At 31.6% G+C, this 20365-nt stretch overlaps 2 protein-coding genes across 5 annotated transcripts; one reads left to right on the forward strand and one right to left on the reverse strand.

The window, feature by feature from the left end:
• Window positions 1-2401: 2401 nt before the first annotated feature.
• Window positions 2402-6407, reverse strand: LOC134262133 (selenoprotein K-like). The gene is made up of 6 exons (XM_062744522.1): window positions 6264-6407; window positions 4999-5083; window positions 4406-4424; window positions 4238-4296; window positions 3975-4027; window positions 2402-3505 (listed from the first exon to the last, which is right to left on the reverse strand). Exons 1-6 carry the CDS (start codon window positions 6283-6285, stop codon window positions 3471-3473), a joined length of 273 nt encoding a protein of 90 aa, XP_062600506.1. The 5' UTR covers window positions 6286-6407; the 3' UTR covers window positions 2402-3470.
• A 207-nt stretch (window positions 6408-6614) lies between these two features.
• On the forward strand, window positions 6615-19708 carry LOC134262135 (uncharacterized). 4 transcript variants are annotated; one of them, XM_062744523.1, is made up of 10 exons: window positions 6615-6746; window positions 13466-13614; window positions 13733-13845; window positions 14164-14396; window positions 14624-14853; window positions 15034-15147; window positions 15543-15611; window positions 16669-16767; window positions 17097-17263; window positions 19552-19707. In XM_062744523.1, the coding sequence occupies exons 1-10, from the start codon at window positions 6710-6712 to the stop codon at window positions 19562-19564; spliced, it is 1224 nt and encodes a 407-aa protein (XP_062600507.1). In that variant the 5' UTR covers window positions 6615-6709; the 3' UTR covers window positions 19565-19707. The 4 variants fall into 4 exon arrangements, with proteins under 4 accessions (XP_062600507.1, XP_062600508.1, XP_062600511.1 ...); XM_062744524.1 differs by lacking the exon at window positions 15543-15611 and adding an exon at window positions 15676-15744; XM_062744527.1 differs by lacking the exon at window positions 17097-17263 and adding an exon at window positions 17794-17837 and having other exon boundaries at window positions 19552-19629.
• The last annotated feature ends 657 nt before the right edge of the window (window positions 19709-20365 follow it).

Genomic DNA, 20365 nt, shown 5'->3' on the forward strand with positions numbered 1-20365 from the left:
AATGAATAAATACGACGCCTTTTGAATAGTTTCAGTAGTTCAGACACATTTTAATTATAAGGAATATTGCATAATCTTTGATTTTTTAGACCCTATCACAGCTAAATTCGACCAAGTTTGTGCGAATATTTTCTGTTATGGCAAGAGAATGGGCGGGTCTTAGTACAATAGAGGGAGATGCGTGACCGAGAAGACCTTATATGGCTATTGTTATTATCTCGCACTTAGTCATTGTCCAATCCGATGACAGAACAACAAAACACGCTGGTTTAAGTACGTTTACATTTTATCGCAGACACGTGGTCTAGATCAATTTACCTGTTATCCTTTTCTACATTTCAAACTTTTATAATGGTCAGCCAATGCTGTTTATACTTAATACTACGCATGGATTTTCAGCATTTACGGTGTTTAGGATAAGAAATGCACATGAAACTTGTATTCACCGATACTCGGGAATACGTGTAGACCTAGCGAATTGCTCACCAAACACGCTACAAAACTTTAAACTAATGCATCTCATGTATATTTTATCCATTGTTTGTAACTGTGTGTAAATTTTACTGTGGTCTCAGAAATGGTACATATGTAGATCCGTGTCTAATCTGTGACTCAAATGCATAAAAAATATCGGAAAGCAGTAAAATTCCAAGCATGTTTCCATAGTATTTTTGTGGTACTCGCTCGTAACGAATTTCATTTAGCTGATTGGTCAGTTAGAAAGTATCGCCTGTGCCTCGATTAGCATATGAATTCATTCTTACGTCAGAAAATCTAGTTCCGTCGACCTGTTTATAATGGGAAAGGCTAACTAGATTTTACAATTTTTTTAAAAAATAGCATGTGAGCGCAGTTAGGTACAATTTTCTCCTTTCAAATATAGGTAGATTTCAATAAAATACAGTGACCAGCCAAAGGAGAAAATTGTACCTATCTGCGCTCGTATATTTTAAGGGCTTCAAAGAGAGGGGCGGGCTTAAAATGCAATGGGAATTGAATGTAAACATGATACCCCTACCTCAATAAAAGATCTATATCTTCCAAATCACGTTTCTATTTTTGTTAAAAATAATATTCTATAAAGGTACACATATCAGTGATTAGTTACATACAAAAATTTGAGTAAAATTTAGACATTTAATATTTTGTCTGTATACGAGGGGCCGCAAGTCACCTCATCCTTTGCTGTGTATATTAATAAAATATGTACTAAATAATAGTGAAAATTTCAGAATGCAGTGATGTTTATTTTTCACACTAGACAACTTGTCCACGATTTTACGGGACAACCCTCGTACATATTATTTGTTTTATGTTGTAACTTTATATAACTTTCTGTTCTCACATTTATGAAAATACATATGTTACATGTATTTACATGTAGGTATATGAAGTGTACTTAGTATCTTGAATGATTAAATAGTATTGCTCTATTTATTTACTATATATGTATATGTAGTAAATGTACATTTACACGATAATTATTTCGTTCATACTCGTTGCTATACTGGCGTCTGAACTTGATTTCTCTCTACGTTCTAGAATCTACCAGGAAGTCTTCATATGTTGGTGATCAAGTTTATCAAAAAGTTAAACTGATAAAAGTCCGGGACACAGATTAATTATTTGCTTAAAAGTAACAGGTGTAAAAACAACACATGAAACAAATACTTAGTAAAAGTAAAAACTCAAGGGAAATTTAGCACCTTATGTAATGTTCTGTTGCATGCATAGTAGTACTGGGAATTTTTATACGTTACTTTTTACAGTGTGATTACACTCACTGTGGTAAGTAACTTTTGTTCAGAGTAGTTGCATAGATTGTGTTTGTCTTTTCTTTTCCTTATCATTTCTAACAGAAAAATTAAATTTTATGCTTCACAAGTTCATGCAAAATTATTTTATCATATCGACATGGTTTTCTTAACAAAATTAATATGAATTACAATAATATGATTTTTCTATATGCAATTAATATACATTTACTACCCGGTTAAACAGATTATGAAATCTGCACAAATACTACAACCAAAAAATAAATAAACCAGTAAAACACTATATAATGTTAAGAATGCGAATTTGAAAGTTTTTCAAAACTTTTCTTTCAATAAATAGGGAATTTTTTTTTTTCAACAAAAAATTTAAATTTGCACCTAGTAACCAATACTTAACATCAACAAACATTTGAATTCTTTATAATCTCTGGCAAAAAGGGCATCTAAAAGTGCATAAATATCCACTTCCATTATCATTCACTTACTGTGCCATCAACAGGTAACGTAATCAGCAATAGTGTACATTTTCCATTCTCCAATAAAACATAGAAAAATAACTATATGCATCTTGAAAATATATTGTTTATGTACGTTTGTAAATAGTCAATCAAAAATTAATGTTCAGCAAAGATTCACATTATTTATTGTGTCGATGTAGAAACATGACAAACCCAATAAATTAAAACAATTTTATAAACATGTGCAAAATACATATAATATAACCTTACTTCATATACATGTATGTACATGCAATTGCACATGAAATAAATGTATTAACACCCTCCTTTTTCAATCACTATTTTTGCATTAACAGCTGGATTCAAGTTAAAATGAAATTATAAACAAAATAAAGCTTTAAATAAAAATGTGTACAAAATGAACAGAATTAAACAAACAAGTGAAAAAATATGTCAACACATATTCATATCAAAATTGATAAAATGAACTGCATGAAAATTGTATTACATAAAATGTAACATAACAATATACCACCAAGTACAACATGAGAGATACTCATGTCATATGAATAATTTACATAAATATATTCCTTATGATTTTGGCATTTAATGCATTATGAATTATTAATCAACTATGTACAAATAAATTGAGACATTTTTTTCTCTGACTTTTAGGTCAGATTTTAATCAAAGTTATCCAACTCTTATTCTGAGTTTATGGATTACTTGTCATGTGCAGACAATAACATTGTCTTTTGAACCTGAAAGTCAGAGCTGGCTTTAGTTTGTAATGACACTTTTATACATATAAAAAATACATGTATATCTGCTTCAATCACAAATTAATATTCATATACAGATATATATGTACAAGTATCGATATGGCTAAATAAACCCTTAACACGAATATAAAGATTCTGTTGTTATGTCAATATTTGACAATCTTTTTTTATTTTTTAATAATCAAGATAAAGAGACTTTTTTAATGTGTACCTAAGACTCGTAGTTATTATGACAATTTAACTATGGCCAGCAGACTAAGCTGGACAATCATACATATTTATATCATCACTCTATTTAAAATCTAGCATACATGTATATGCCCTTTAACATTTCTTTAACATTAAGAATGTTTGTTGTGTTTTTCATGACAAACTAAAGCCTTTGCAGTTATGAAATCCAGAGAGCCAATCAGGATGTGATTTTGTGTCACATGACCTCTGGATGTCTACCTTCCTCATCCTCCTCCCATTGGTGGGGGACTGGGGGCACCTGTCAAACAACAATTTATATCTGATATATATCAAAACATTCCCTCATTAGAAAACTGTAGCATTATATCAAAATATTGAGTTTCAGCAGACCTGCCCACGATATTTTCCAATCAAATTATCTAAGCAATATACTGCTTTTTTTTCCCTCATTGATATATTGACTTTATATCTTTTTTTAGATATTTTTTTTATGATGTTAAGTTAATGAAAAATTTTAATTGTTTCAAGACTGCATATACATGTACATGTATATATATCCCAATCACTTAGTGGAATATGATGTGAGATTTATCCATTAGAGATAAATTTTGTGGGCAGCTGTATAAGCAATTACTGTAAAGTCCTTTACTCATATAAAAATCAGTTAAATTAATTATTGATTGATGAATTCATTTTACTGTTACTGCATGCATGTTTAATTTTTTACATTTGAATTAAATGTGGTAGATAAGTAATTTTAATCCTACCTCCCCCTCCTCCTCTAAATCCTCCCATTCTTCTCCTTGGGGGTGGAGGGGGTCTGTAATAACAAAGAAAACAATAGGAATTAGCTTAATATTAACTTATTTCTGCTAATAAATACCAAATAACCCTCTTATATGGTATGCAAAAATGTGGTACCTGCCATTTTAAGCTGATGATCTACACAGTTTGTTTTGGTTAATTAAGTTATATTTGATGTATTTTCAATATAAATTAAACACAAGTAAAAACTTTCTATAGTACTTACCCTTGTCCCCCTGATCTGTAGTCTGATGTGTAAGAATTCCCATGCTTTGTCATTGATGGCTAAAAGAAGAGCATAATTCACATTAATTTTAATCTGTTCTTTTTTTCACTACGATGAGGTCTTTTTTCACAGAAAATTGATAAAAGAACTTATTTAAAATATACTTACAGAAATTAAAGTTCTAAAGCTGAAATAAGAAAACTAAAATGAATAAAATTTATGAATTTTATACATGTATTTGCAGTTAAAGGTTATATTCCACAGTGTCCCACATTATTAATAAACAGTTCAAATCTTTTTAAAAACTATATTACATACATGAAAACACAGTTCAATATAATATATATAATTTTAATTAGAGATACCAATTTTTATCCTGGGCATATTAAAAATATATTTATAAATCTTTCATACCACCAAATTGGTGGTATGAAAGAGATTTATAAATATGACAATACATTTAACCAGTTTTCCAAAAAATTAATTTTAAAAACCAAGTAATATTCCTTTCGTTTACAAAAATAAGAGGTACATGTACTCAATAGAAGTGATTTTGATTACTGTGGAATAATCAGTGGAAAACCAATATCATCCTTATATCCACAAATTGGTATAATCGTATACTGGGTATTGACAGATTTTAAAATGCCTGTTACATGTAAATTCTAGTACATATGTACAATATTCTAATCTTTCATATTCCTACCATGATTATTTAAAAGAAAATGACAAGTATAGGGTATATAAAGCAAATTACTTACAACAAAACAATGAAATTGATTATTCCCCAAAAAATCTCTGGAATAATTGATAGTCTCCATGGAGACTGGGAGTCAACCATTTGACCTAAAAAAGAAAGTTATTGTGTAAGAAATTTGTATGAACTGTTTCATCAACTGAATCACCTCCTATTGGTTTTCAATTTATGTTTTATATAATCATGATAATGGATAAATTGATTTTATTTTGTTTGGTACTAGACATGTCATTTGAAGACAACTGTTGAAAGTGACATCTCATCAAAAGTCAACTGATCAAAACTATAAAGTAAAACTTACAAATGCAACTATTCAATATGGTCATTCCAACATCAGGTATGTTTTAAATCAATTTGATACATATATGATCCCATGAGTTGTTATAGACACTTTACGTGTACTCATCAAATCTATTGTCGATCATGTTCATCATGTTTATTGTCCCATATAATACACTGATATAAAAAGTGACAGACTTTGGGTGACTATACCATCGAACATGAAAGAAAAAAATACGGCTGGACAGGGAATCGAACCTTGGATCCCTGCAACACGAGTCAGATAGCTCTGCTAGTAGAGCACGATTCCTGGTTAATGATTTAATCCTTTCCCGTTAAACCATCATAAACATTAATAGCGAGCGCAGCGAGCGTCGCGAAGCGACGCTCGTAACTGCGAGCTCTAACGACAACGCCTGGGCGAAGAGAAAATTCGGACTACTGCACATTCATTCTTTAGAATTTTTTGCCGCAGTAATTTTGACCCACAATGCATCACTTAGCAAAGTTGCGTTCTCGCGAGAATGACGGCAAATATGTTCATTAAAAAGTTTACTCGCCTTGATTAAATGGATACATATTGAAGATAAATTGTAAATGTAACTTTTTTCATTAACTTTCAGCACTGATAAGTTTTTTCTTGGTATTTGTAACTTACATACGACGTCATGTGACGTCAGAGTCTAGACGCACCAAATGTCACGTGCGGTTTGACGAGCCCGATCTAAATTAAACAATAGAAGAGTTTGCGCTCGCTCTAACGGTCGCACCGTCAACATATTATCTATTAAAGAACTTAAAACACAAAAAGACTGTCAAATGTAAGGATCAATAAGAATTCATACACTCGTAGTATTCTTATCCATTGATTCACGAACTTGATGAAGACTGAACCACACGAATAATGTTTGTAAACTTTGATAAATTCAGGATCACAAACGTTCCTACAATATCAGGATATGTACAAAACATAGGCAAAATAACAATTACCTCCCGAAGAAACGTACACCATCCTCCTTTTTTCTCTGAGCCCAGCTCAGTTTTCGATTTCAACAGATTTCAGTTTTGCTGAGTTGTTGTTCAATGTCAAAGAGAAGCTTTTAAATTACTCGAAAAATGCAGCTTTCAAACATCTTTACGACTAGAGATTGTTTATATAAACAACAAGCATTTTAAGTTTATTCGTCTTTTTAATTAATTTTTCCTTCTTCGGAATAAATGCTTAAAACATAAAAAACATTCAAAATTTAATATCACATTGCTAAGGAACTTTGTTTCTTCTCCAAATTTTCTCGAAGCAGTTTAAGCACGATTTAACAATTGATGAGCAGTTACTTCCCTTGTTGCTTCCCGACAGTGTCAACATTCACGACAGGTGCTTTCCTTATCGAAGAAAAAGTAAACATCCCTGAGATAAAGTCCCCATGTAAATAAACATGGCATCAAAGGATACTAAAGAGAACATTAAGGCAAGTATTAATTGAGATAATTTAATACACAGATGGGTTTGACTCATAATAAAGTGCTAGATGCCGTATTGAAATTGTGTACCTGGAAAGGGATATGCATATATGTGTATTAATCCGTAGGGCTGAAAGAGATCCACATACAGTTCTAGGGAATACGAATTTGCAGCACATAGAATTAAATTTATAGAGATATAACGAACAGTGTTCAAACTCAAAAGTATATTAAACAGTACAAGCAGAGCAAACAAGGACTAGCTTCTACAATGTTAAATATCACGTGGGATCAGGTGCCACGGAGGAGTGAGCATCCTCTACCGACAGTTCACGCCCGTAGTGTGCTACGCTTGTCATGATTAGGAAATAACGGGAAAATTCGTCAACACACCAGTGCGTAAAATATAGCCTAAGAATACAATGACTTAATCTCCCATGTTTAGAAAACCCGAAATATATTAATTTGATTTACTCATATTTTGCAGTTTCATTATAGTAATATCAGTGTGCCTCATCAAAACATTCAACATCAAAAATGATAAATATATAAACGCATTCTTAGCATATAAACTATTTTTAATTCTATTTTAGTCACATAAACACTCATACATAAATTTATACTTGCCTACAAATTTATACAACTTTTAAAGGCCTATATATAAGAGCAGTCATGGAGGGTGGGGAGGGGGGGGTCGTTGGGTGATTGGATGGTTTAAAAAAAAAAACACCACACAGTAAGTACACTTATTCATCCCTTTTCAAAACAAAATAAATTCATTATTTTTATTTTATTTGTTGTAATTAAATGTAATGCCGCTACATTTTTTCCTAAATATTGTATTTCTAAGAATGTCCAGAAGCAACAAAGTGTGCATATTTATGGATTTGTTTAACAAGTATTTTTCCATCATTCAGATTAAATGCTTAAAATATTGAAAACATAATATAGTATTTAACACAAAAGTGCTAAGGAACTTTTCTGACAGCGAGGAGTGTGAGGGTGGGGGAGGGGTGTCGTTTTTCCACACCCATTTTCCAGAAAGCTGGTGATTACAAGGTATAAATCTACCTTATTTTTTTTATATTTGAAATTGAGTCAACAAAATCATGTCATGCGTGCGTAAACTGTTAAACTTGCGTTTTGCTGTGACGAAATTCTTGTTGTCTAGGCTTAAAAAATAAATATATATATCTAACATTAAAAAAAAAACAACAACAACAATAGTTATTATAGTGATCAAAGGTAACTGACATTAAGGCCATGGCTCGTTAATTTGTTGAAATTAGAAAAACAGTTTGACAGCGAAAGTTAATTTCAGGCATCTACGGTAAAGTTTAGGTGCATGTTAGATTATCTTACTGCAAGGTTAATGAACCGACTTGTAATGGCAAAGACTTTTGTATAGAAACCGAGACAATGAGCTGGGAGGTTGTAGCCTTGTTTTCTCATTTTCTACGACGTCTTAAATAAAAGGTAAGACTCGCCACCATCCCGCACCCCTTCTCTCTTATGACCATTTTTTTATCCCCAAAAGATCGATGAAAACAAATGAAAATTATCAGACAACTATCCGAAACAAATCATGGCAATTAAAACATATTTTATCTTTCGGTGATTGTGGAACATCTGAATTAGTTTTTCCATTCTTTTTTAAGTATGATTTTAATTATCTCTCTCGCTTGAATTTCACACTTTAATGTATTTATTTCTGCTTTATATATATTTTTGTCTGAAATCGACACCGTACATTTGATTGATACTTCATTAGTTAGTTCTGTAAAAAAAAAAATTACATTCATTTTTATCATAATTCATATATGTAAATGGAACTACTGAAAGTGAATACAGATTTGATTGTATCATGATATATAGAAACAGGAGATGGTGCGAAACTTATCTGGGTTACACCCTAGCATAGAGAAAAAAAAAATCAGATTGATGGATAAGCGTCATGTTGGTTTATCCTGTGATTCACGTGTTGGACCCTCACCCCCTAATTCGAATTCCTAACGCTGTAAAAATCCTCCAGAACCAGTTTTGAAAGTCTTGAAATACTCGATTTGCAAGGAATTAACATTTAGAAAGATTTTTTTTAACTGAGAAACCAGATCTCTATATGATTGTGTAAAATATCCTATTTCATATAATTTTAAAAACTTTTTAATTATATTTTCTTAATAATGTGTTTTGGAATTGAAATATCGGCATTAGGGGAGCATGTCAGAAAGTACAAATTAAAAGTAAACTGTATTATATTTCAGTCTGTTACATGTATACACTACGAAAAATAGTCACACGGCGTTTCTTTGTGCAACTATACATTCATTCAGTACGTTAATAAGAAACCTTGCGTTATGACCTTTAAATCTGAATTATAATGCTTTCTCTATAATTAACTCTTATGTATGGGCAGGTGCACGAAGTGATACCCCGAAAGATATGAGTCCAAGGTAACGGCACGAAGGTCTGATTAAAAAATTAACATTCGTGTAATTAAGTGAATATTTGTTGCAAATACCGGTATCTTTTTCACAGAGATACAACTGTATACATAAATACATGTATAAAGTATTATGTAATTAGACACTCACAGGGAATTTACACATCGATAGATTTGTTTGAAAGGGAAAACTTGAACACATATAGGACAAATAATTTTATATCCACTACACATATCTTTTGTTCCTCACATGCAAGCATCTGCATTCATTTGTTACAAGTATTAATATCCTCTCTGCCGTATTTGCTTGCTGCTTTGTTATACCTGCCATTTTAAGAGGATTACAAAAACCACACAAACACCAAGGTTAAACTTTTAAACGTCTATTAAGGTTTAGCATACACACAAATCTTGTTTCAAAAACTTTTCATTTCGGTTTACTGTGTTAGTGGTGGAATCGTTTGTTAAATCATGATAATGGCTTTTTGTTTCTTTGTGTGGTTAGACATTAAAAATATCGATCTCAGAGTATACCCCTTATCACAACAATGAAATATTCATTACAAGTTTGTTTATGTACCTTTTGGTTTAAATCAATTATTCCAAAATTAATAAAATGATCAAATAAAAGTTATGAGATGAATTTAAAAGCATTTTTGTTCTCCTTTAATTGTTTGATATTAAGGTCAATGAAAACCAATGAATAATAATTTAAAGATGTTCTAACAAAAGGAGACAGATTGATTTTTGTTGAAATTGATGTATCTATTTACTATGAACATGTAACAATTATTACGCGAAAAGATATAGATTTGCATGTATACATTTGATGTTTATGAGATTTTACTTGAAAAATAAAAAAGTTCTAAGAGAACGTATTTACTGTAAATGTATTACATTTAGCGGTGTATATTCTATTTAGCGATTTTGGCAGAAATCAGAGTCTGCTAATTCAAGTACATCACTAAATGTATTGTATATTAACTTTTATTATACACTTCTGTTAAAATGTTTCCTATATAAAGTTCAGAGGGTAAAAATAATTATACCTAGCAAATTCAGTCAGCGCTATTTGAAATCAAATCTACGATAACTTGTTCAAAACTGAATTTCCGCCAAATATCATACACGCCAAATGTAATACATTTACAGTATACTGAACAAATGTGGTGATCCCTTTATATATTTACATGGTAATTGAGTCTTTTAATTGTAATTTCATTTAATCGTAAAATTAATTAACGGATCCTCAGTTTTTTTAACAATAAATATTAATTAACAGAAATCGAAATTAATATGTCTCAGAGTTTATACATGTATTAGGATTTATCGATTACACATTGTCATTGAAATAGAGTTACTGATACTTAAGTTGTATATCTGATACATGATATACTTTGCAGAAAAAAATAGAAAGAATAAAGAAAAATAACGTTTTTTCCTTTACCGATAGAAACAGGTACACAAACAATTTTCTTTTAGAAGAATAAAAGTTCTAAACTATTCAGTGTGTAGATTGGGAGTGTTCAACATAAATTTATTCCATATAAACGTTTGCCAAATGGGTAAAATGGCTACACTACTAACCTAACTATGAACTTTGATTTGATTGCATTGCAGTTTATTAATCTCTTTAATCTGTTTGAACACCTACAAGTATCTGGCGCATATGCAATGCATGTTAAGATGTTATGATTAATGCACAGATCCACATTGTTTCCAAGAGCATCACTAGGTGACCATGGACATTTTGAACCTCACTTGCGTTTTTCAGTAAATGTTTCTTGTTAAAGAAATCAAATTCGTAAAAGCTTTGGAAGCCCGAGAGTACCTAAATGAATTGTAACGTTATATTGAAGATAATTATGGTCTTAGGAGAAACTCAAAAGTGAAATAACGTTTCCACATGGTGAAAAGTATGATTCCTTACTAATTATAAGTGTTGTTAAAAGTGGATCATAAAACGGTCTTAAAGCTATAATTGAATTAAAAAAAAATTATACGTAAGTATTGAAAAATATACTGCTATGGATGAGCTAGATGGATCAATTTTGGATGACTCTTTACTGGAAGAGCGAATTTCAAGTATCCAACGATATGATTCAAAAGATGGAGATTACTCTCTGAACTATTCCTATAGCGAAGAACTTGAATTTTTAGATGACATAGGCTTGCCTATCAATAATAAGAAAGGCTGTAACCTTGATGATAAATCTGTCGTGTCAGATGGAAATATTATCCAAACGTCAAAGAAAGAGGCGGAAAATAAAGAAAAGAAAGGAGATATAGGAAAGACGAGCAAACCCACCACTGACAGCCAAGAAATGTCAAAGAAGCAAGCGAAATCAAAAGAAAAAGATGATGTTAAGGTAAAGAAAGAAGGAAAGGAAAAGACGAAACAAAACGCTGGTGAAAACAAAGACAAATCAAATAAAGGGAAGAAATTAACAGAAAGGTCTGATAAGGAGGTAAAGAAAGAAAACAAAGAAAGCAAGAAAAAGACGAACCAAGCTGTAAGTGAAAATAAAGATAATACAAAGAAGGAAAGGAAAATAACAGAAAAGACTGATAATAGAGTTAAGAGTGAAAACAAAGAAAAGAATAACAAAAATGTCACAAAAATTAAAGATATTTCGAAAAGGGAAAGGAAATCAACAGAAAAAGAAAGCAAAGATAGTTTGACAAAAGACATAGATATAAACAAAAAGAAAGACAACAGTACGAAAGAAGATTTTAGCAGCGAAGGAAAAACTCAGGAAAATAAGGACAAAATTGAGCAGAAAAACAAACTGAAAGCAAGCGAAGATAAAATCAACGAAGAGACGAGTGAAGCCACAAATAGATCATTGGTAGTATCTAAGGGCAATGAAAAAGATAATCAGAAAAATAAAACTGACATTCCAAAGATAAAAGACAAGTCTGTAAAAGCAGAGCAGAAGAGAAGCCCACGTCCCCTACCAACTAAAAATACTCGTAAAGAAGTAAAGAGTCGACCTGGTAGAATTGTCGCAACCTTGAATAAAAAGAAAAAAGGAATACTTAAGGACGGCGTGTATACTGAACTCTCTAGCAATGAAATGAGTCTTCTTATGAAGAAAGACAGTTTTAGGGAATCGAGGACAAGCTTTGCTTTGCTGGAAAATACCATAATGGAGGAATCGGAGGATTCCTCTGAAGAGAGAGGCGATGAGACAATGGAGGAAACAAGAAGCGAGAACGGTGATGAGGTGATGAGAAGTTCCTCTCAGCTCCGACCAGTACAAAGTGTCATTATAACCCCGAGACAACAGGACGGGGTTTCCCATACTCCTTACAAAATTAACAAAATAAACGACCCACGAAATGCTAACTTATCGTCTGAATATGAAGAGGACAGAATATCTTTGAAAACAGACTTCTACAGTCCTGACTTATATTCAAGGGATGATGTTTTCGATGACTTAGACGAGGAAGACGACATCAATAAAAGTATACCGGTGAAGAAGAAGAAGAAGAAAAAGTCAAAGAAACAAAGAAAACTGGAAAAGAAGGAAAGGTCTAAAAGAAGAAGGGCTCAACTTTTGTACGAAAAAATAAGGGGATTTTGTGACTCCCTTTACGAGAGTGAAAGTCTCACGATAAGCATAAAACGGGAGAGGAAGCTACGACTAGATACGTACCTACCCGATCGCGAGGAGACTAGAAAATATCGAATTAAAAGGAGAAAGCTTATGTCACTAAATAAGGTGTGAAAACATTACGAATTAAGTTATATGTTTGATCATAAATTGCAAACGTCTAACGATACTCACTTTTTAAAACGACCATATCTTGCCTGCAGTTTCCTTGTACCTTTCTAAAGAAAATCCGTTTCTGCCTTTTTTCTGGTTTCTATATTACGTGTGTATGTGCTGAAATGCTCGCATAGGGTTTAGATTTTACCAGGTTCAGAGTTAACTTTGTGCATTTTTTTAAAAAATAAAATCACTTGTGTTTGGAAAAATCTAGTTAGAGAAAAAATTCCTTACAGGTTTTCTCTGCATACAATTTCTTGAAGAAAACAATATGGACATACTAAGTATTGTTTATTAATTCCAATTTTTATGCTCTATAAATTAGCAGTACACACAAAGGCATCATCTTCTAATATGCCATCTATATGAGTGTTGTCGTAAAGTTTCTACATGGATTGTTTTATGGTTCAGGTTGAAGAATACTTCATAGTCGTCTTCTTTATTTTTTCGTTATGTTAGGAATGCACTTGTTCTTTAAAAGTAATTATTGTTTTTTTCTACTTTATTTTAGAAAGTTCAACAGACCTTGGACACATTCAAAAAGAAACAAGTAGACATTCAAGAAAATCTTAAAAAGTTAGAGGGAAAGAAAGACAAGGATGCCAAGCCTATCATGGAAACCTTGTATGAACAACTCAGGGAAACCGAACAGTTGTATCAACAGGTACCAGCATAGCAGATATTTTTCTACATGCTTGTAGTTAACATCTACGTCTTTAACTAACTAAACACAAAAAAGTAATGAAAAATTATTTTACTAAGCAGAAATGTTTTTATTACAGGCGCTTGCTCAGCTTAAGGAAGTACAGGATGACCTCGGAAAGAAACTAGGAAAGAAAGAGGAAAAGTCAGAACCACAGGGTTCTGGGAAGTCAGGAGCAGGTTCCTCTGCAAGGTCAATTGGCCAAAGTGCAATTCCACAAATTTTTATGGAATTATATTTAGTTTTTCATAGTCATACAATGTATATTCCAAAGAGAGTTCCAATTCTTAATGATGCGTCTTATCAAACACCTTGTTATCATGTCAACTTCATTTCAACTAATTAATAAGCTGAATATCATTGTTAAGCTGAAACTTTTTTTGTTAGAACTATTTTAATTTAAAATTTCCTGTTATATTTTAAAATTTAATTATTTTGATAAATTCAGTTCATCACTGTTGTCACTTGATACTATATAGTATTATCAATTGCTACGTTTCTGTTTTCAAGTAAACACCAATTAAGCCCAGATGAACAAGAGTTGACATATGAATTGAAAGCACAACTCATGCGCAATATCGAAATGCAAAACCAGAAGCTAAAGACAGAATTAACGCTTCATGAAAAAATGAATGAGTCAAAGATGTTAAACCAACAAAATAGGAAACTTCATGATGAATCATCCATGTCCAGAACTAATACTTTACGTCTCATGAAGATGTTTGAGAAGAAAGCCAAAGCTGGTAACTATTTAATTAATATAAAGAGGGAATTAAGGGAATTGATTTATTGCAAAAATAATTATTAAATCAAATAAAAATTCAAAAAGATGAAGAGGGCTTCTTGTCTTTACAGTGGTTAAAGAAGATATGCTAAATCTATGATTTGCCCCATCAATCTATATCAAATATGTTGATTTAAAAACATCAGATTTATGATATTAATTTTAAAATATTTATACAATAATTAGCTGATGAGAAGTTGAAGGAAATGCAGCGTGAGCTTCATAAATCCCAGCAGCTGACTAAGAAATACCAGCAGCTATTGGAACTGGAGAAAAGAAAAATGGGCGGAGGAAGTGGTCATGTGACACCAGTGTCTGTAGGAGACGATGGGGATTCCCCCAGAGTGCCACCCCCATCATCATACTCATTGTTAGGAGGAAACGTACGGGTCAATGATATTATAAGAAAGAATGAGGTGAGTTTCATTATTCTCTGTTAATTTCCTTTCAATTGCATTGTTTTCAGCTTTCTCGATGCAGAATAGTTTTTGAAAAAAACCTATGCGCAACTATGATTATAATGAGATGCTGTGTAAAAATTGGGTAATAGAAATATAGAAATGTATTGAAGAGTTGGTGATATATTTGTATTTTAGGTTCTTTTGGAAGAGAATAGTAACCTCAAGAGGGAAATTCAGAGACTCAAACAAGACAATGCAACGTTAATAAAGAAAACCAAACATGCCATGTCAGACAAGGACGAAATTATTGTACGTATATCATATTGTTAAATTAATTTCAAGTTTAAAGGCCAATATGTTGATCATATTGTTAATGTTATTCTAAGTTTAAAGGTCACGCCATACATTTTGTAAATTAAATGATATCATTACATAAATTTAATTTAGTGACGTTTAATACTGCTTTGTTTATATCTACTTTGAAATGAATTATATAGATTTTAAGATATGAAATTGTAACAAATGAATATTGATTCGCAGTGTACTTGCATGTAGGTGAAACTATACAGAATTACTTTTCAGATTCAGTTTGTTACCCATTGTCCTAGCAGTTGCGAATTTTGTTTCAAATTATTTTCAAATACCACGAAAAGCGTAAAGTTTCATATTTATATATTTTGAAGAAGCACTTGCTACTTTTTCAGAAAAGAATTCAAACATTGTATGCAGAAAATGCCAAGATGCAAAGCCAACTAGCCAAAGAGCGGTCACAAGTATGTGTTTAGTTTACATAGTACATTAGTTTCTATTGATGTAGAACTTTTTCTGTCTTTTTAGCATCGCCTGGACAACTCTAACATGAGAAATAGAACCCTTTCTAGGGATCTATCTCGTGAGAAGTCACAAGTAGGTCGCTCATTGCAGTGTCAGTTTCCTGCACAAATGTTGATTTTTTCCCTTGCAGCTGAGTTATATATTTCTCTGTTAGTGTCAAATATCAAAGCCCATCATTTCCACTTTTTTCACTTTGATATTTTTTCTGTTAAATTGCATTATTTATTTGCTTTTATTTTGTCTATCGCTTTGAAATGAATTAATAGAAATAAAGTTTTTGTATCTTTTCACAAGCATTCGTTGAATATTTTTTCTTTGCACTTTTTGACTTTGTACATGTATTTATACGTTTGAACGGCACGAAATTGTAAATTGGTTTATGTATAAGAATTATGTACACAAAATGAAGTTTGGAGTGTTCACATTGCACAAGTTTAATATCTATCATTATTCATTATTACCGGTATGTCATATATTGACTCAGAGATATTTCATTTTAATATAATCAATGATATTGTGTCACTTTTTAAGCACTTGATGGTAGTAATATCGGAAAATTGTGACCGATGTGTTATTAAATAAATTTTTCGTTATTTTTTTTAGAGATATAAATATCTCAACGATTTTTTTGTGAAGAAAATTTTATTTACATAAATATTTTAAAAACCTTTATCTTAAAAAAAACGAACATTTTTCTTTATTTCTAAATTTAAAAAAAGAGAAAACAAAGGGGAATACATTTTATCTGTTTGGTTACACTGTATTTCTAGATGTACATTTAATATTTATGTGTTACATCCAAGGTATAGATACAGGCGTATGATAGACTTCATTAATGTAAAATAAGATTAAAGCATTGAATGGACCAAAAATAATAAGTTTAATATTGTTAAAGAGTAAGTAGAATATTTATGGCCACGTGAAGCCGGTTATAATGCCATTTCTATGACTTGCCATGCAAAATTTCTTATTGAACATTGAATCTGTGTCTTGCAGCATAATTTGCTGGCACGTAGTTTGACGAGGCAGGCCTCAGATTGGATAATGTTAAAGAAACAACTGGCTCAGTTTGATGAAGAATACAAATGGAGTCAGGTAGGTCTTTTTACTCTCGTATATAATAATGTCCTTTCTTTTTGGTTTGCAGTGACACATGTGTTGATTATCAAACACCCTTTTAAAGATGTTCTTTCTTTAATAACTTTTTTGGATGGGAAAAATTGAGTGGCATTAACAAGAGAATATCAGCCTTTGAATTAAAGATGATTTGCAACATAACTTAATAAATAACAGTTTTTATTCCTCCTCAACAAACTTTAACATCTGAAGGTTTTCATTTTAACTCATTAACCACTAATTAAAAGCTAACGGATGTATGTAGCAAATGTAATAAAGGTATACTATGCATTGCCATGATGATGCAGGTAAAAACTCAGAAAGAAGAGGCGGATCAAAGATTTGGGCGTCTGCCCCCGATTTACACTGTCGCTCCAATGACACCCATAACAGAGGTGTCTGCAGAGTTGTTTACCCCTGTCGACACATCGATGAGTGATCTTGATTTGGAGTTGCAAAGGGACTCTGATATCGAGTTGGTTCTATGTTTACTCTTTTTGACAAGCATGTGAATGATTGACCACGTCGACTTTGGCATTGCAACATTGCGAGATTTGCTTGAGATAATGCTATGAATTGATTGCGGAATGCGTTTTTGCTGCATTTGAAGTATGAGAAGATGCTTTTACTAGATAGAAATTTAACCAAATAACCCAAAATATTTTTGCATAATAAGCTTTATTAATTTTATTTCTGAAGTGGCGATCATGTACTGCGAGTTTGCATAAAGTTTATCTTTATATAAAATTTTAAATTACATTCTAAAAGTTTGAAATTTTGTTGAGTGGATAGAATGTTAAGAATTTCCAATTATTACTGGTATTGAAAATATAGGTACAAATTAAGTAGTTTTGCACTGAAATATTAATTGATGATTAATTTTTATGAATTACCAAAGGTTTCTTTTTTCCAAAATATTTCAAGTAAAAAATGTAGGAGTAGCCTCAGTTCAGGAATATTTTGTAACTACCAATGTTCCATACTTGTAGATTGAATTGCTTGCAGGTTGCCCCAATTTCCCAATATTACAGAATGTAACACTTTCAGCGGTAGGTGGTGTTCCCATTAAAATTGGAAATGTAGAGAGAAGCATGTCCGTTTTCTGTTGTGAAAAATATTAATGATTTTGTTATGTGATCATCGTTTATTTTGTTGGGGTGTGAGTTTTTTCTTTATAATTTTGTTTGGAATGCTAATTTCATCAGTTTTCATTTATTATTTTAGAATGGTAGTTTTCTCTTTAGCTAGAAAGTGTATTTGTACGGAAAAAATCAAGAAAAAACACATCCGTTTAAGAGCATTGATTTATATATGCCTTTGCATTTTAAAATGACTATTTGATGTCTGGCCTCGTGAAAAGTATTTTCTCGGAAGATGGAATTTTCTTCAAATCACATTTAATCACTCTGTTTTATCACTAGCAATATTGGCACGATATAATAGCTTAAAATTCACAAATGTGAAACCCTCTCAACTAACATAGTTTATATCTTTGTGGAGTTATTCTGACTGAATTCAAATGTTAACTTATTTCTTTATTTATCTGATAATGTTTTCAAATTTTCGAATAGTTTGTTTTATCAAAAAAATCTTCAAACTAGTTATAATCAATTCAATTGTAAATAATTCAAACTACACGTCTCAAACATTCTTATATATTAAAATGCACAGATGGCGGTCTTTTATTTCTTTTTAATTTATTAATAATTATTGAAATTAGATATATGTGTGCATCATTTTCCTCAGGTGGTAAATTCAAGGACACGTACCCCTAAGAGCCATTACGGCTCTAGTCAGTACTTGCCATCCAGAACAGCTACAATGAAGGATGGCAAATCAAGCGCAGATTGGACCTCTGTTTACAAAACTCCCCGTCAACGTTCAGTTATGGAAATGAGTGTAGCTTCATCCAAAAATACTCGAGATTATCCCATGTTAACCGAGTATGTCAAAGTCCCTAAACCTCCAAAAAGGGAAAAGTCAAAACTACTTCCTATCATTTGAAATATTTTCATCCTAGTCAGGTGATCTGCACTGACCAATCACATTAAAAGATGTTGTGTTGTATTATCTAATACCATTAAAATAGTCTGTCTTTGGTGTGGCTGAATAGTATTTAATCGTAAAACGTGTTTCCTAAATGTACTTTGTCGTTAACATGTTGTCACAATTATCACCAAAATCACAAAGTTCCATTTTCTGACAAAATATCTTATAATCGAATCTCTGTATAAAGGCATTTAATTATATTTTGCTGGAGTCACTTTAAAGAAAATTATTAAAAATTATATAATGTTTTATTTCAAAAAGCAACCATGTAAAAAACTTTTGTCCTTTTGATCTTATGCTCAACTAGACCTAAAGTAATGGATTTTCCATGGAATAACTGAATTTTTTTTTAAAAAATCGTCGGACGATGTGCGTATAAATGTCTTTCAGTTAAATTCGGGTTTGCAATTGGTATTGTTTCACTGAGCATGGTACGTGTATCACCCTTTTAACTGCATGTTTATTTCAGCATCCTTTCAAGATAATTTTATAGAGTAATTGTAGTTTAAAAAGAACATTTTATAATGAATATATATATGCATGAAGATTCATGAATTGCTCATTTGTTTGTTATACATTTAATTTGACTTTTATATAGTTAATGAGATACAATATTAAAATAAATTGATACATTTCTTTTACTTGTTTTGTATTGTTTTTAAAAAGTTTTTTTGGAACGATTATTCTTCTTTTTACCTGTTTTTCTTTTTACAGGTTGGTCCATTAAATCCAACGGGCGCAGAAGAGAGAACCTACCAACACCATGCCCCCAAAAACGTTTATATGCCACGTAAAATGTATCCCGTAGAAAATTACGCCCAAGCCAATCGAAGCGGGACGTAATCTATTTTATTAGTAGTTAGTATGTGAAAGTAATTATGTTCCCCAAACGAAGTTGGGGAACATATTGTTTTTACTCTGTTTCTTATTATTATTATTATTATTATTCCTGGGAAAATTTTGTCCACGAGTGATCTTGTAAACTACACATCCGACTTAGGTGAAACCTTTTTAGGGTTAGTAGGCATGTTATGTAGAGTTGCCAAACAAAGGTCATTTTGCGCGCACGTGCTTGCAAGAGCGCGCACGTGCAATAGGTGAAATTACCAATATACTGGATATTACCGTAACTTTTCTATTTTTTGATGAAATTTTTTGAAACTCATAATGTAAGGATACATTAGTAGTATAGACAAGATAGCATGGTCAAAATAGCAAGATCTCACGTGCATGCACGTGCGCTTCGCTCTGATTGGCTGAAACTAAAGTCTCAATAACTTTCTTGTTTCTTGTCATAATCCTTTGAAATTTTGAACATAGTCCTACATTATAAGGATCTACCGCATGATATATAAGAATTTTCGTTAAATCATGCGCATGTGCGCGTGCTGCAAGCTGATTGGCTGAAACTTTAAATGGCAATATCTCCTTTGTTTTTTGACGAAATTCTTTGAAATTTAAAATATAGTCATGCATTAGGATATCCTACAAAATGATATAGAAAAAAAAAATCATGAAATCACGCGCA

Source organism: Saccostrea cucullata, unplaced genomic scaffold (assembly GCF_032062105.1).
Source record: "Saccostrea cucullata isolate Sc308-1 unplaced genomic scaffold, CSIRO_AGI_Scuc_v1 ctg685, whole genome shotgun sequence".
NCBI classification, from domain to species: domain Eukaryota; kingdom Metazoa; phylum Mollusca; class Bivalvia; order Ostreida; family Ostreidae; genus Saccostrea; species Saccostrea cuccullata.